Source organism: Lytechinus variegatus, chromosome 7 (genome assembly GCF_018143015.1).
Source record: "Lytechinus variegatus isolate NC3 chromosome 7, Lvar_3.0, whole genome shotgun sequence".
Lineage (NCBI taxonomy): Eukaryota > Metazoa > Echinodermata > Echinoidea > Temnopleuroida > Toxopneustidae > Lytechinus > Lytechinus variegatus.
The window spans coordinates 41,565,099-41,582,962 of NC_054746.1; the positions used below are offsets into that span (position 1 = coordinate 41,565,099).

At 33.5% G+C, this 17,864-nt stretch overlaps 1 protein-coding gene across 2 annotated transcripts in view; it reads right to left on the reverse strand.

Moving 5' to 3' along the window:
* Positions 1 to 17,864, reverse strand: part of LOC121419326 (cyclic nucleotide-gated channel rod photoreceptor subunit alpha-like) — a 65,299-nt gene that overhangs the window by 26,802 nt on the left and 20,633 nt on the right. For both annotated transcript variants that reach the window (XM_041613736.1, XM_041613737.1), the window contains exons 6-8: positions 15,350 to 15,388; positions 10,957 to 11,038; positions 9,357 to 9,456 (exon numbers count right to left, since the gene is read on the reverse strand). In XM_041613736.1, coding sequence (XP_041469670.1) covers positions 9,357 to 9,456; positions 10,957 to 11,038; positions 15,350 to 15,388 — 221 coding nt within the window. The remainder of the gene's footprint in view (positions 1 to 9,356; positions 9,457 to 10,956; positions 11,039 to 15,349; positions 15,389 to 17,864) is intronic.

The following is a 17,864-nucleotide window of genomic DNA, read 5'->3' on the forward strand; positions in this document are numbered from 1 at the left end:
TATCAAAGTATATTTTCATATTTATGTATATCCTTCAACATATTTTTTAATGTTATCTTTGATATCGTTGTAGTCATATTCTTTCATATTCGTTTCTTGATCACTACTAATTTGTTGTTGTATTTGATTGCATTTGATTTCGTTGTCATGAACAATAAAATATGCGCGCAGCTCAGTTGCATGCGCGTATCGAGTTGACCTTCCTTAGAGCAACACGCTTGTGTGTTGCTGCCCTCTACGTTCGTTGGTTCGAACATGCACAAAGGGAGTTTTCAGTGTTATTTCACGTTATGAAGGGCCCGCTAGTAGAGCAGTTGCCCATTCTGAAGTGGCTACCCTGGTAAAAATGTTATTATTACCATGTATGTAATCTATATGAATCTGTACACCTTACCCCCTCCCCTCCCTCTCTCTTTTTTTTTCTCCCATCTCTCTCTATCTTTTCCTATTAGTAGAGCGGATAAGCTCCAAAAATCACAAGAATTGTGCAAAATTTGACTAAAGCATGAAACTTTCACAAGTATTAGTATATGCCGTAAGATTTATTTTAAAGATGGGAGGTAAATTTTAAAATGCCATTTTCGGCCGTTGCCATGGCAACGGAATAATTTCTCAAAAATGACACACATTCCCATGTAAATGGTAAATAAACATGATATAGATGAATAAAATGATAACTTTCAAGCTTCCAATTGAATATATATAAAATTTAGAAACATTCAAAATCAACAAGATAGTTCCAATTGGTCCGTTGCCATGGCAACGGCTTGTTTTTCCCCAGAAAAATAAAATTTTGATTAAAAAAACGTTGTAGAATATGATTTATCTTTAATTTTCCCTAATTTTACAGTGTTAAACAAAGATATTTTGGTTGCTAGATGTATAAATCATATCTCAAGCCATTGCCATGGCAACCAAATAACAACTGATTTACAAAAATAACATGGTTGACAAGACAATGGGCAGGTGGAAAAATCAACTGGAATTGACTTTATATGTATATGCTTTAGTTTTGACCCCCTCATTTGAACCAAAAATACAGAAAGTGTTCTGCGGGAGTTCTTTATAAAGATAAAACTTTATGTTGCATTGGTAATGCTTGAATTAAATTAAAAAAAACAATGTTGCAAAGAACCCGTTGCCATGGCAACAGCTTATTTCCCTCTAGAAAGGTAAAAATATTGATAAAAATGTAGAATACATGTATGATCATCAGTCCATTTTCAATCATATTTGAGGTACTAATCGGGATATGCTTTTGACTAAATTTATAAATATAACATCTTAAGTCATTGCCATGGCAACCAGATAACATCTAATTAAAAACAACAACAACAGGAATGACAAGGTTATGGAAAGGTGAAAAGTACAATGAAAATTAACTTATATGTACATGCATAAGGTTTGACCTACTCAATTAATTTAGGGAAATAATACAGTGAGTGTTCTGCATGAACTAATTGGAATGATACAGATCGATGTTGCCTTGGTAATACTTGAATCAAATAAAAAGAAACAATGTTGCAAAGAACCCGTTGCCATGGCAATAGCTTATTTCCCTCTAGAAAGGTAAAAATATTGATAAAAATGTAGAATACATGTATGATCATCATTCCATTTTCAATAATTTTTTAAGTACTAATCGATATATGTTTGTGACTAAATTTATATATATAAAACATCTTAAGTCATTGCCATGGCAACCAGATAACATTCAATTTAAAAAACAACAAAACGGGGGTGACAAGGTTATGGATAGGTGAATAATACAATGAAAATAACTTTTATGCATAAGGTTTGACCTACTCAATTAATTTAGGGGAAATAACAAAGTGAGTGTTTTGCATGAACTAATTAGAATGTCCAACATTGATGTTGCCTTAGCAATACTTGAATTCCACGATAAATATCAATGTTGCAAATGACCTGTTGCCATAGCAACGGCTCATTTACACAAGAAAAGTACCAGTTTTGATTAGAAAAATGACTATAGACTCTGATTTTTCTTTCATTTCTCCTAATTTTGTGATAAGAATTGATATGTTTGCTGTTAACATACAAATAATATCTGAAGCCATTGTCATGGCAACCAAATTACATCTAATTTGAAAAAAAAACATGGTTGACAACACAATGGACAGGTGGAAAATACAATTATAATTATTCTGTATATGCTTAAGTTTTGAACCCCTCATTGGAACATAAAGTATAGAATGAGTTCTGCAGGAGTTCTTTAGAAAGATAAAAAAATTATGTTGCCTTGGTTACGCTTGAATTAAATTCTTTTTAAAATGTTGCAAAGGGCTCGTTGCCTTGGCAACAGCTTATTTCCCTGTAGAAAGGTAAATATATTGATAAAAATGTAGAATACAGACATGTATGATCATCTTTCCATTTTCACTTGTTTTAAGGTACTGATCAAGATATGTTTGTGACTAGATTTATAAATATAACATCTTAAGCCATTGCCATGGCAACCCGATAACATCTATTTTTTTCAAAAACAACATGGATGACAAGAGTATGGAGACTATGGACAGGTGAAAATTTCACTTAATGTGCATGCATAAGGTTTGACCTCAATCTAGGGGAAACAATACAATGAGTGTTCTGCATGAACTAATTAGAATGATAAACATTGATGATGCTTTGGTAATACTTGAATTCAATGATAAATATCAATGTTGCAAATGATCTGTTGTCATAGCAACTGCTCATTTTCCCAAGAAAAGTACCAGTTTTGATTAGAAAAACTGTAGTCATGGTAGTGGTCTGATGTGTCCAAGACCTTGAGACGGCTTCCAAAAATGGAGTTTAAAACGGCTGTTGATATATAAATGGACATAGCTCACTTCATATCCGTCTGGGATGATTATATGATTTCGTGTCTAGACCATGGTTTCAATGGTCAAGTAATACATTATGACAAGTTACACGGACAGTCAGTTGTCCTGTATATTAAAAGTAATCCAAGATGGCTTTGAAAATGGAGTCTAAAATTGCTGTTGCTGCATTAAAAAACGTAGTTTCTTTAATATCCTGGAATAAGTTTATGCCATAGTGAAATGTGTCAAATTATACATAAGGACAAGTTACAAGAACAGTTAGTGTTCAAGTATGTCCAAAAATCCAAGGTGGCTTCCAAAAATGGAATATAGAATAGCCCCTGTTACTAACAAATGGACATATTTCGTGTAATATCTGCCAAGTGCATATTATTTTGATATCTAAATCATGGTTTTAAAAGTCAGTAAATACATCATGTACATTGGAACAAGTTACAAGGACACAAGGACAGTTAGTAATCCAGTATGTTCCAACATCCAAGATGGCTTCAAACAATCGGAGTCTATTGAATTGGAGCCTGTTGCTTAAAAATTGACATAGTTCATTTAAATCCACCAAGGAAAACTGATTTTGGTGTTCACACTTTGGTTTCAAGTTTTAAAAGATACGTTTAGACTTGTTACAATGATATCCAGTTGTCCATTTTGCCTAAAAATCCAAGAGGGTTTTCCGAAATGGCATCCAAAATGACTTCTATCACTCAAAAATTATCAGAAACCTGTAAGAAACAATTTGGTGTCTACACTGTGGTATGAAGGGTCCATTATTACATTAGGACAAGTAACAAGGATGGTTAGTTTTCAATTTTGTCCAAAATCCAAGGTAGATTCTCACAAGTGGATATCATATCCACTTCAAAGTAACAGTCGCCATTTTAGAATCTATTTATGGAAGCCATCTTGGATTTTCAGGCAAAATGGACAATTATACATCATTGTAACCAGTCCCAACGTATTATTTGATCCTTGAAATCCTAGTGTAGACACCAAAACAACATCCCAATTTGTATTTAATGTACTTTGTCCACTTTTAAGTAACATTAAAACCCCCATTTTCAAACAATCTTGGAATTTTTGGACACAATATTGACGCCTGACTGTCTGTTCAACTGGACACAATGTACAGTATTAGTTGACCCTTGAAACACTTCTGTAGACACCAAAATCATATCCCCAATGTGTATTAGTAATGAACTATATGTCCATTTTTAAGTAACAACAGTCAATTTAGACCCAATTTTGGAGGCCATCTTGGATTTTTAACATATCATTCCATTGATTGTCCTTGTAACTTGTTCTAATGCATTAAAAAATGGTTTTATGATAATGGTTGAGACATCAAGATCATATTCCCCAGACAGATATTGAACAAACTATGTCCTAATTTATTATTTGACTCTTGTAACTATGCTTTAGACACCAGAATCACATTTCACAGGCGGATATAGAATGATCTACGTCAGATTTGATTAAAAACAGTCAATTTTAGACCCCATTTTTGTAAGTCACCTTGCGTTTTTTTTACATACCAGACCAATGACTGTCCTTGTAACTTGTCTTAATGCATTACACGACCCTTTAAACTATGGTTTAGACAGCAACATAATATTCCCCAGACAGATATTGAACAACCAATGTTTATTTGTAAGTAACATTAGATATGGTTTTACAAAACTTTTTTTGTAAGCCATCTTTGAAATGTGGACATACTAGACCACTGACTGTCCATGTAGCTTGTCCTTATGTATTGACCCTTGAAATAACAAATCATATTCCCCAGACAGATATTGAGCAAACTATATCCTAATTTATTATTTGACTCTTGAAGCTATGGTTTCAAAACCAAAATCATATCTCACAAGCGAATATAAAAGGAGCTATTCCATTTTCAAGTATCAGCAACCGTTTTAGAATAGTTTTTGGAAGCCATATTGGATTTTCAAACACACCTGTCATTGTAACTTGTCCTAATATTGTTAGACTCTTGAAACCAATGATTTAGACACCAATATATCATCCTCTAGGCCAATATGAAATGAGCTATGTACGCTTTAGGTATCAGCAACCATTCTAGATTCAATTTTTCGAAGCCATCTTGGATTTTTGGACATTCCAAACCACTGGCTGTCCTTGTATTTGGCCAAATGTACTACTTGATCCTTAAATCCAATGAATAGAAACCAAATTAAAGCCATTTTATCAAGTAATGGATAAATTGTGGATTTTTAGCTCACGGCAGCCAGTGAGGGCATCATCTTGGAACACCCTTGAGTGCTTAAATTATTTTTAACCTTTCAACCAGTAAGGGCATTTTTATCGTATTTGACCAGTCTACTTTTCATGTAAAATAACCAGTGAATAGATTAAACTTCGTGTTGAATAGATTCAAACGTTACTTTAAAAATTATCACAGTATTACAAAATTTTCTTCGTCAAAATCAGCAGTGTAATTTTGAGGGGGCCAGATATGACGTATCGAGCAAAATTTACTTTAAAATGTTCTCACCGAGCCAGCGACAGAGCAAAAAATTTCATTTTGTTTTTCATTTTGGGTACATTATTCGTAAAATAATATTTCACCCATCTCTCACTTTCTCTTTATTTTTTTAGTAATGATTTTTTTTGGGGGGGAGAAGGGTTGCTAAATTACTGGGAATTTTCCTGATGGAAACTTTCCATGGGAATAAATTTGACTTTGTGGGAATTTTTTAAATTTTTGGCAATTTTCAGGAATTAAAAAAAAAATGATGGGAATTTTCAAAAAGTAACAATTTTCTGATATTTATATGCAGGAAATAGGCATATCCTGGCAGATGATGCTTAATAGTGCTTTGCTATCATATTTCAAGCCAAGTATGCTAAAACAGTCAGACAAGGCATGATTTCAATGATCTCCATGTAAAAGATGATTTACTGTATTTACCTTGATTTGGATATCAAGACCATGTCGACTCCTTACATAGACCTAAGATTTTGAGTTATCAACCCCTATAATCCCCTTATATATTGATATGTTGAACAGCTTTAAAACACATATCACCCCAAGACGCTTTCTTCAAAATGGCCGCCTGCGAATACTTTGAACGAAATTGTCCAGCATCGTGTTTCGGGCATTTATTTGAGCCCACAAAACTCTTATTTCGATGCCATGTATAATGAAAGTAGATTGTGCTTATCATTTAGCATTTTTATGTTCAGCACCCCCCTAAAAGGGGAAAAAATGAATAAATAAACATATTTTTATCGAAATTTGTACTTTTCTGGAGCCATTTGCAACATTGATATTCATCTTTATGTTCAGCATTACCAAAACATAAGTATTTTTTTTCAACCTAATGGAACAATGCATAACACTTAATGTTACTCTTGTTCAAAATTACATGTAAAAGAGCAGGTCCAATCTTCTACATATTAAGTTAATTTTATTGTATTTTCCGTCTGTCCATTATTTTGTCAGCTATAATTTTTTTGGGTAAATTAAATGTTATGTTATTGCAATATTAATGCCTCAATATGTTATTTATAAACAACAAAAATGTACGTGTATCTTTGGCACCCTAACTTTAGTAAAAATAAATGAAATATAAGATTCTACTAGGTATTTCTTTAATCAAAGATGGTCTTTTCTGGAGGAAAAATGATCCGTTGCCATGGCAACCGAACACACATTTGCAAACATTGATATCATTAAGTTCAACCGTTACCAAGGAAGCATCAGTTTTATCATGCTATTGTACTCATGCAGAACACTCACTGTAATTTTTGTTCAAAACTTAATGACTGTTCAAACATTATGTAGATTAAGTAAAATTTTATTTTACATTCCACCTGACCATTATCATTTCAACAGTAATTTTTTTGTATTTATAAATTACATCTTAATCTCAATGGCTGAAGATGTTTTCTACATATCAACAACAAGCATATATATGCTTAGCACCCTAAAATTAGGTGAAATGAAAGAAAAATCAAATTTTACCATGTTCTTGTTTATCAAAGTTGCTTATACTTTTCTAGGAGGAGGGGAACATTTGAATTACTAACATTTGAATTACTAATATTTATCATTAAATTCAAGTATTACCAAGGCAACATCAATTTATTATTCTAATGAACTCATGCGGAATACTTAGTAAATTTTTTGTCCAAAATCAAATGACTGGCCAAACCTTTCACACATTGAGTTATATTGTATTTTCCACCTGCCCATGATATTGTCATCCAAATGAATATTTTTGTAAATTAGATATTATTTGGTTGTCATGTCAATAGCTTTAGATGTTATTCAAACATTTTGCACCAAACATATCGATGTTTAACACACTAAGATTAGGGGAAATGCAAGAAAAATAAGATTCTATAGTCCTTTTTTAATAAAAATTGGTACTAAATGATCCGTTGCTATGGCAACAGGCCATTTGCAACATTGATTTTTATCCTTGAATTCAAGTATTACCAAGGCAACATCAATCTGAATCATTCCAATTAGTTCATGCAGAACACTCACTGTATCATTTCCCCTAAATTAATTGATGAGGTCAAACCTTACGCATGTATATATAAGTTAATTTTTATTGTACTTTTCACCTATCCATAACCTTGTAATCCCTGTTGTTGTTTTTAAATTAGATGTTATCTGGTTGCCATGGCAATGACTTAAGATTTTATATTTATAAATTTAGTCACAAACATATCTCGATTAGTACTTAAAAAAGTTATTGAAAATGGAATGATGATCATACATGTATTCTACATTTTTATCATTTGTTTCCTTTCTAGAGGGAAATAAGCTGTTGCCATGGCAACGGGTTCTTTGCAACATTGTTTCTTTTTATTTGATTCAAGTATTACCAAGGCAACATCGATCTGTATCATTCCAATTAGTTCATGCAGAACACTCACTGTATTATTTTCCTAAATTAATTGAGTAGGTCAAACCTTATGCATGTACATATAAGTTAATTTTTATTGTACTTTTCACCTTTCCATAACCTTGTCATCACTGTTGTTGTTGTTTTTAATTAGATGTTATCTGGTTGCCATGGCAATGACTTAAGATGTTATATTTATAAATTTAGTCACAAGCATATCCCGATTAGCACCTAAAAATGATTGAAAATGGAATGATGATCATACATGTACATGTATTCTACATTTTTATCAAAACTAGTACTTTTCTTTGGTAAATGAGCCGTTGCTATGGCAACAGGTCATTTGCAACATTTATATGTATCGTTGAATTCAAGTATTACTAAGGCAACATCAATCTGCATCATTCCAATTAGTTCATGCAGAACACTCACTGTATTATTTCCCCTAAATAAATTGAGTAGGTCAAACCTTATGCATGTACATATAAGTTAATTTTCATTGTACTTTTCACCTGTCCATTGTCTTGTCATCCCTGTTGTTGTTGTTTTTAATTAGATGTTATCTGGTTGCCATGGCAATGGCTTAAGATGTTATGTTTATAAATTTAATCACAAGCATATCCCGATTAGTACCTCAAATATGATTGAAAATGGACTGATGATCATACATGTATTCTACATTTTTATCAATATTTTTACTTTTCTAGAGGGAAATAAGCTGTTGCCATGGCAACGGGATCTTTGCAACATTGTTTTTTTAAATTTAATTCAAGCATTACCAATGCAACATAAAGTTTTATCTTTATAAAGAACTCCTGCAGAACACTTTCTGTAGTTTTGGTTCAAATGAGGGGGTCAAAACTAAAGCATACAGATTAAGTCAATTCCAGTTGATTTTTCCTCCTGCCCATTGTCTTGTCAGCCATGTTATTTTTGTAAATCAGTTGTTATTTGGTTGCCATGGCAATGGCTTGAGATATAATTTATACATCTAGCAACCAAAATATCTTTGTTTAACACTGTAAAATTAGGGGAAATTAAAGATAAATCATATTCTACAACGTTTTTTTAATCAAAATTTTATTTTTCTGGGGAAAAACAAGCCGTTGCCATGGCAACGTACCAAATGGAACTATCTTGTTGATTTTGAATGTTTCTAAATTTTATATATATTTAATTAGAAGCTTGAAAATTATCATTTTATTCATCTATATCATGTTTATTTACCATTTACATGGGAATGTATGTCATTTTTGAGAAATTATACCGTTGCCATGGCAACGGCCGAAAATGGCATTTTTAAATTTACCTCCCATCTTTAAAATAAATCTTACGGCATATACTAATACTTGTGAAAGTTTCATGCTTTAGTCAAATTTTGCACAATTGTTCGGCTAATCCGCTCTACTATATCATCATTCTCTTTCAATTTATTTTGCAAGATCAAATTATTCCACCTTCAATTCAACATTTTCATGCTTGCTTTCATAATTTCCGATACGATCTTCTCTTTTAATACCAATACGAGTGATTTGTAATGGTAATGTGCCATTTCACTTTGATTGCCGATGTGCTTTCAAAATCAGGTTCATATATTTAACATGATCGCATGTTATTTATTGATACATATCTTACTTACCTCAGAAAGCATGTAGTAAAAACATCCGATCCAATGTATACTGATTGCTAGATACATAGATAGCTTGAATGCACGAAGGCGATTTGGATTACTGGTGCGGCTGAGATGAAAAAGATCGAAAGATGATACTAGGGTTAAACAATCAATAATTCACGTTACTGTGCTATTATTATTCATACCAAAATTATATCAAATAATCCAGAAACGGTTCTCCCAGAAGGCCTACATTTTGATTCTAATGGAAATATTTCAGTTAGAGAAGAATATTTTTTAAATCAGATATACTTAAGTGGTTTTTTTTCGATTTCAACAATATCCCTTCAAAATTCAAATGAGAAATATACAGTGCGTATCGAAAAATTTACACTTAGAAAAAAAAATCCTGTAAAATTATACATTGTAATATCCTGAAGATTGTTCCACATTTTAACATTGGTACAGATAAGCGAATGACGATATAACTATAAAAAAATATTTCTGCTTGAGTGAGCACCACTTACTTTTGAAAAGTTAGTGAAAAATATTTGCGCAGAATTTTGAAATAGTTTTGCGAATAAAAGTAGACTTTAAACATGAAGAACATGTGGAATTTAGCTAGTAAGATTTGAAGATATTTTTTTCCTTTTTAACTTGTTTCCTTGCCCAAAACACTTTAAAGAGTACATTTTGCCACACCCCCACTCCCCCACACACCGAGGCCATCATGACGATATTTGTTTTACACTGAGCTGTGATTTATATGAAATGGCTATAACAGGCTTGATTTTCATTTTATTAATCATTGTCAAGCTTGGACAAAATGTGGAGAAACAAGTATTAAATGAAAATGAAATGTAAACCAAGTTTAAATGATAAAAACTTAGTGAAAATGCTAGAGATGTCTGATATTGGCTTTTTTTCATTTTTAGTTATGTCCTCATATCCAGCTGGCACAAAAGGGTATTGTTGTGCTTATATACATTTAAAGTGTTAAAATTTTGATTTCGGTGGCAAAATTGCTACAAATTGCTTGAATGTATCCGTTTTATTCCAATTTACTAAAAGTGCAAGGGAAATTGTATGAGAAATCTTTCGCAGCGCAAGTTTGATTTCGCCCTTTCCCCAGAATTTCTGCGCAAACAGATTTCTGCGAGCTTTACAAAAATGGACAGTGCTCACTGCTCACTCAAGTGCAACATTCTGTCAAAACTTTTACTTTCATTGGATAGATGAGACCAAAACCCAAGATTATATGTGAAAAAAATACCCACATGTTGTATATTTTTTAATTCCCAGGGCTTTTTCAGAGTGTAAATTTTTTTTTGATACGCACTGTATACAGCTTCTTATCATTTTTCAGAGAAGGGTATCCTTAGGATAAGTGTTAAGAGAATTATTATTCAAAGAAAATTTCATCATTTATCAAATGAACAAAGCAGTAATACAATGTCTGAAAACAAATTGTAACCATTTTGCATGAATAACGATGGCAATTTACATTTCGATAATAGTGGTTGGTAAGTTTATATATGGAAACAGAATGGGTAATTGAGTACACCCATTCCACTCTTGTTTCGCCCACACACATTACCCGTCTCGGTACTCTTTTAACTATTCTTACCTATCCCATTTAGCGAAGAAGGTATCAAGTGAGTGCCATTTTAGGAGTTTGGGAAGCCGAAGAACAGGTGTTGATATCTGAGCTAAAAAATGAATCATGCCAGAAACAAAGATAACCATGATCATTTCCTTGTGAGTTTTTACCATCCCTATGTGATGAAAATAAACAAATAGCTCAGCAGATGTATATCTGCTTTGGATATTTTATTTTTATTAATTCTTCTTCATTTGCTTTAAAAAACACAATCACAATGATGAAACAATAAAAAATAAATACAAATGTACAAATAATAACACGAGTATTGAATGAAATCACTGTGTACATAATAAATAGCTCCTTGATTTGATCATGGACATACTAAACTGAGTAGAAGGTCCATGGTTTGGTCAACTGTTGAAATAACATCACTTTCTTTGTCACACACCTCTGACCAAATTTTAGTTAATCTCATTTATCGTCAAACAATATTTGTAATGTAAGTATCTAAAGTTATCACTCTGTAATGGGTGATATCTAAAGTTATCACCCATTATAGAGTGGGCTCAATATTTACCCATGCCACATATATGTGACACCACATTATTTGTGGAATCCATTGCCTTATTTAAAAAGATAAGCAACGTTTTTTTTTCTTCAAACAACAAGAATTGGATCCTTTACATCCACCAAGTGAGGTTAACAGCGATTATGAGTTCGCCAAGGTCTTTCCAAATTCTTCTAACTGTTATCTTCCAACATGATTTATCCAAACAATGGTCAAACAAAGTAAACATCTGAGTCCCATAGAAACTAGGCATAAGCATATTCAAATCTAGCCAACAACATATTACACTGATGGTTAAAATCCCATGCACATTTTAATATATCAAGATTATAAACATTATTGTTGACAGCATGACCGAGGTGGATGACTTTATCAACTGTATCAATATACTATTATCACATATTTTGATATCAGGTTTGCTGACGTTAAGATTATTACAAAGTACATAAAAATAAATAATAAGCTGACTCTTTTAAGAGTTAAACTGGATATTAAACTCAGAGGAATTGTTAACAAAGGATTAGAATTATGTGTCTTACAAGTGAAATCGACATTTAAAATTTTTACATTTTGAGAATATTCGCTGCTCAGAAGATTGTCTATCCTTTCTTATTCTCCCGAACATTTATTTAAAAAAATCATAAATCATTAACATTTCACCACATGTCCAACAGATGTCCTGCCAAAATAGATCACAATTTGTAATAATTAACTCTTGAATTTAAGGAAGCAAGCTCAGCATATACCTAATTGATGGCCAACATGATAGAGATACAGTGTTGGAACAGGGTCATGATTTGAAATCACCGTCATCGTAATCAAACCATTGATTTACAATATTTCTCAATAGTGGAGCTGAAAAATCTCTTTTTAGGAAAACATTGACAGATCAACCTGGTCAATTTTCATAAATTTTCGAAAATTCACCAATTACTGAGAAATGATGTGAGAAACCCTAAACATGCCGAAGAATATAGTGAGCGCAGACCCAAGCGCAGACACCAGGGAGAGATAGATTGAACACTTGCAAGACATATCGTAAGTCTCCAAGAATTCTTGTACAGGCATATCAAAAGATTGAGAAACAAACATGAAAATTTTAATCACATCATCAGAGAGCTTTTGGTACCTTGTCCCCCGCCCCCTTTTTTTATTTGGGATCTCCAGAACTTTCCGCACAGATATTTTGGCATCTTGGAGACCATAGATCTCAAATGGAGTAAAATGCATTTCTATTCTGAGATATCCAGAATTGCATGCAAAGGTTCATAAGGTCAAATATCTTCATTTCATAGAAACTCCGGTGATCTTCGATCTAATTAACATCTTTAAATGGGCATATATTTCAAGTATATTGTACTGAAGACTGTTGAATCTTCTTTCGCTCAATCGCTTTTATGGATTGTAATATTCACAGTACGGAATAGCTTTATTCGTATCATATTTCAAATTAACATATTCATAATATGTTAATTTAATCATATTGTCACCTAGGGTTGTTGCCCTCAACAGAATGATCATTATTTGTTAGGATTATGCTTCGGAATATGATATAAAATTCAATAGTGAGAAGAGCCAGCTTATCATATTTACATGTGATAGAAAAAAGGGTAGTGGACCCAAATTTGTAGAATTTGTCATCTTGGTCATGTCATCAATCATGATATTTGTAGTGATGATGTTTCCAAACCTATAGGTAATTTCAATCGTCAGTGAAATAAGGTATTAGGCAATTTAAAACATGCCAAGTGTTATTTACGTAATATTCTGTTTAAAAATTTTTGTTGTAGTTTTTATGGAACACAGTTATATGCACTATTTGACTCATCTTTGAATGTTTTATTTAGACACTGGAGAATAACTGTTCGCAGAGTGTGGAAAGGCAAACATACAATGTGTTCTTACCCTTTATGGCCTAAACGATGTGCATAAAATAGTGGTTTCATAGAAGATGCTTAAATTTTGTTTTTTCATCTCTTAAAGCTGATAACTTTATCGTATCATATACAACAAAAATGAGTCAGTTTGATTCATTCTCTGTGCTTGGCGGGAATATCAAATACTTGAATAGTAAATAGATGATGAACCCTAGACAGGTAAATAGGCAGTGGAATAAGGTTCAATGCAACTTAGCTAATGTATGGATCGCAAGGTTGAGCAAATTAGGGAACTCATTACAATGAGGTATGAAAGAGATGAATATTTTTTAACCGAGAGTGAATTGAAGGAACTGATTGGCTTTCTGTGCCTACAGGTAGGTATATTAATTCCTTGTCCCACCTCGGTTTTATCTGTTGAATGAATGTTTTAAAGTTTATTTTTTATACATTGAATATGTTTGTTTTGTAAATTGGAAAACATATTTTTTATGTGTATGTGCATTATAAGCGAATAAAGAAGACTTTGAATTAAATTGAACTGAATTGAATAATTAGCAATACTGGAACAAAATGGACATAGTCCAGCTATAAAATCTCTTACGGGTTCTCAATATTGATTATAGTTTAACCATATGAGAAAGTAAGCTATCCGTGAAATCATTGTACTTCAACTTTGACTAATACAAAGAGAAGTTACTCATAAAACATAAAACAAAATTACCTAGACGAAAATTTGCCCCAAACCCACCGTGACAGTCAATCACTGGCGGATCCAGGTGGGAGGGGGTCAAAGCTGGCCCGTGCCCCCCCCCCCCTGAGAGGCTAAATCAAACTTTGTATTTAAAATTACAATTAAAAAAGAAGTGTGCCCCCTCCCTTTTTTTGAAAGTGAAGACCTTTTTTTTGCTTGTCAGATATTTTTCCTGGACGAAATATTGGAAATTCCTTGATCCGCCCCTGCAGTCAATTAATAATATTACCCGATGCATTCTACATTTCATATTTTATATCTTTTATCAGGACTAGGCTGCCATTTCAGCAATATGTAATTACTTAACACTTTGTTTGGATTCTCCGATGCGCCTTGAATTTAACATCATTGAACTAATTTCTTTTGTAACCTTCCGGGAAATTGAATGAAATTATAACCAAGTTCGATTCAATTCACTTTCCATTGTAAGCGACAGACGAGTCTTAAATCATAAAATGAGTTTTTGACAGGATAATAAATTGAAGCTAATGGGTATAGGTCATTCAAATGTGATCATTAAAATTGTAATTGAACCTCAAATAGTAGTTTAAATATTAACAAACGCCAGACGCTTTATAGATGAGAGTAGAACTGACGGATTGATTGACTGGTGGGGGTAGGTTTTAAATTGGATATGCGAGTATACGATTTGTGGTTTATGAGGAAAAAGGGGTAAATAAATGGATGAGTGGACGGTAGAAAGACGTGAGTATAAATGGGAGAAAATGATACAAAAAAATAAAATATGGATAGAAAGACGAAGATAGCAATATTCATTCACTTCCAAACGTAAAATGCCAAGGTTAAGTGAGATTTTAGTTAGCACTAGGAATACTAAACATGTGTATATATTTATATATATAGTGCTCAATATCGCACTTTGGGTATAGTTATTTCTCTTGAACTTCTCATTGAGTGATTGCTTTCCCTAAATAATTCTAAATGATGCATTTCATCTGAATTTTCTGTCAAAACCACAATGCTATATAAAGTGATCAGGATGACCGTTAAAGATAAAGAATATTTTATTTCAAGCTATCTGCGTAATCAAACCAAGTAACCTCCGTTAAAACAAGATCTCATTACACGCGGCTGGCATTTGGTAAAAACAAAACAATGATAAATTGACACGAGGATGAAAAAAAGAAACATTATAGGTATGGTGTACAATGAACATCCAATAATAATATGAAGAGATAAGCATAGGAATGTACTTACGTAGTGAGATGTTGAAAAGTCGTAAAGGCAATAAAAGTTCTGCAAAAACAAGACAAATTAAGAATGCCTGAACTTTTTTCGTTTGGTGTCATCTGCAACTTCCCTTACATTCAATAAGAATTAAATCAATCTATACTGCAACCTATTCTTAACATTACGAATATAATTGTGACGATACTTATACTTATTGAAAAGCAAATAAAGAGTTGCCATCTATATTTCTGTGGGTCATTCTCAAAGGGAATCTTACAATCATGTTTAACTACTCCTACTAAGACATCAATATCAATAAACAAGCTGCAAACTACATTAGCTCCTGATCAAAATATAAAAGCAGATTACAAACAATAACGCTATGAAGGATAATGTTGTGGATGCTTATGCTGTGGATGTAAAGGCCCCCTCACATCTAACCGAATGCCTGAAATATGCCTTGCGATGGCTGGCGAAAGGCATATTAAAAAAAAGTCGGTTTCAATGGTAACAAATAGTAAATTATAAATTTCCCTTCGTGTTTGGGTTCGTACACCTTCTGAACTAACAGCTGCGATTATTCAAATTCACGCGGAAATTTTGAACATGTTTAAAATTTCCCGACGAATTGAAAAATCGTTAGTCATCTGTTTGAATTCGCATCTCTTATTTAGTCTGCGGTAATCGTTCGTGTGTTATTGTCACGCATAGTCCCTTATCGCGCTTTTGCCAAGGTGGACGGATCTCGAAAGAATCCTTAACAATGACACAAACGTACAAGAACGCCCGATCCATTCCCTCGTCTTTGTTTCTAACCGCACGCCGTATCAAATCATTGCTCGTTGTTCGTTCGTCTTATTTGGGTATAGCAACCCATCGCTCGCCTTCGGCTGCAATTTACTCAGAGGTGAACCGAACAGTCGATATCCTTCGCTTAAGCCCCTTTTACACCTTCACGGATGCAACACGGATCTCAGTCCGTGATGATCCGGGGTGCCAAATTTGTATTTTCCTAGCATTCCCGGAGTGAGTACGGAGTTAACTGGTTTTTAACACGGATATGTACGGAAAAGTACGGAGTCTACAAGGATAGGCAAGGTAGCAATAGGGATCCTGTTTGATATGCTCCCGGAGCCAACACGGAATACCCGGATGATCACGGATGTTACTGGGTCTTTACACGGACCTTCACGGTTGCTCACATTCTGTACTGGGATATATCAAGTGCATTAGGCAAGTATTCTGACGATAAAATACATAGAAAAATTGACCTAAATATTATATTTAAGGGCCAAACAATTATCATAATGATACAAATGCTATTTGTACCCAAAATGATAAACTTTTTAGGTGTAATTATCAAATTATACATAATATTGCAAAATATGCATTAATTTGCATAAATAATTAGCCGCAAACAGAAATAACAAATTTTCCCGAATGGTACATATCCATGTCGATGAAAGCGAGTATCATAAAAGATAGAAATAAGATTTTAAATGGTCAATTTGGCAGCCATTTTGTTTATGCAAATTAGGTGGTCAAGACATTAAAAATGGCTTGGGAACCGGTCTTATCAGATTCAGCACCTTCAAATTAGGTGAAATAGACCGGTTTCCAACTTTTACCCCAAAATGCTCCTTGAATTCAAATTCTCCCAATATTGGTCTTGTCTAGTTATGAATACGGACTATTGTTCATGTACGCAAACATTTGACCCCGGATAAAGCCGGTATCAACAAGGATCACCCGGTTCTTACAAGGAGCCTCCCGGATGCATTCGGTAGCTACACGGATGTACAAGGAGGCTACAAGGATGAACACGGATGATTATCAGTCCGTGTACTCCGGGATGAAAAATTGAACATGTTCAATTTTTCTCCCGGACATGCCGGTACATCAAGGATGGCGCCGGATGAGTAGCTGGAGTGTACACGGTAGTCCCGGACTGTACACGGATGACCCCGGATTGACAATCCGGGATGATCCGTGTTGCTTCCGTGAAGGTGTAAAAGGGGCTTTACCGTTCGTTGATAAAGTTTGACAATAGTTACCGATCGCATGATTTGACGGACATTTTATTTGATATTTCGCGTGCATTTCGTGCGTTTTTCCCATTTGTCACCCATCCTCCGCCTACATTCAGTCAGGTGTGAGGGGGCTTTAAAAAAAATCGGTCTTTAAGGCCCCCTCACACCTAACCGAATCGCCTGAAATATGCCTTTAAAATCGTTTTCAATGGTAACTGATATTATACAGATATTGCCTACCTAGAGTTTGAATATAACATTTCCTCTCCCCGACGGAGTTATATTTTTCCCAAGGGATTATATTTTGCCCGAAGCGCGCAGCGCTGAGGGAAAATATTATCCCGAGGGAAAAATATAGCTTCGGAGGGGAGTTGAAATGTTATTTATTAAAACGATAGACCAGGCAATATCTGTTATATTATATAGTATATGTGGATTCGCCATCAGAAATTGCATTCATCATCTTGGTTCAAGAGCGAAATTCTTGCTACAGCTCTGATCCAATCTACGTC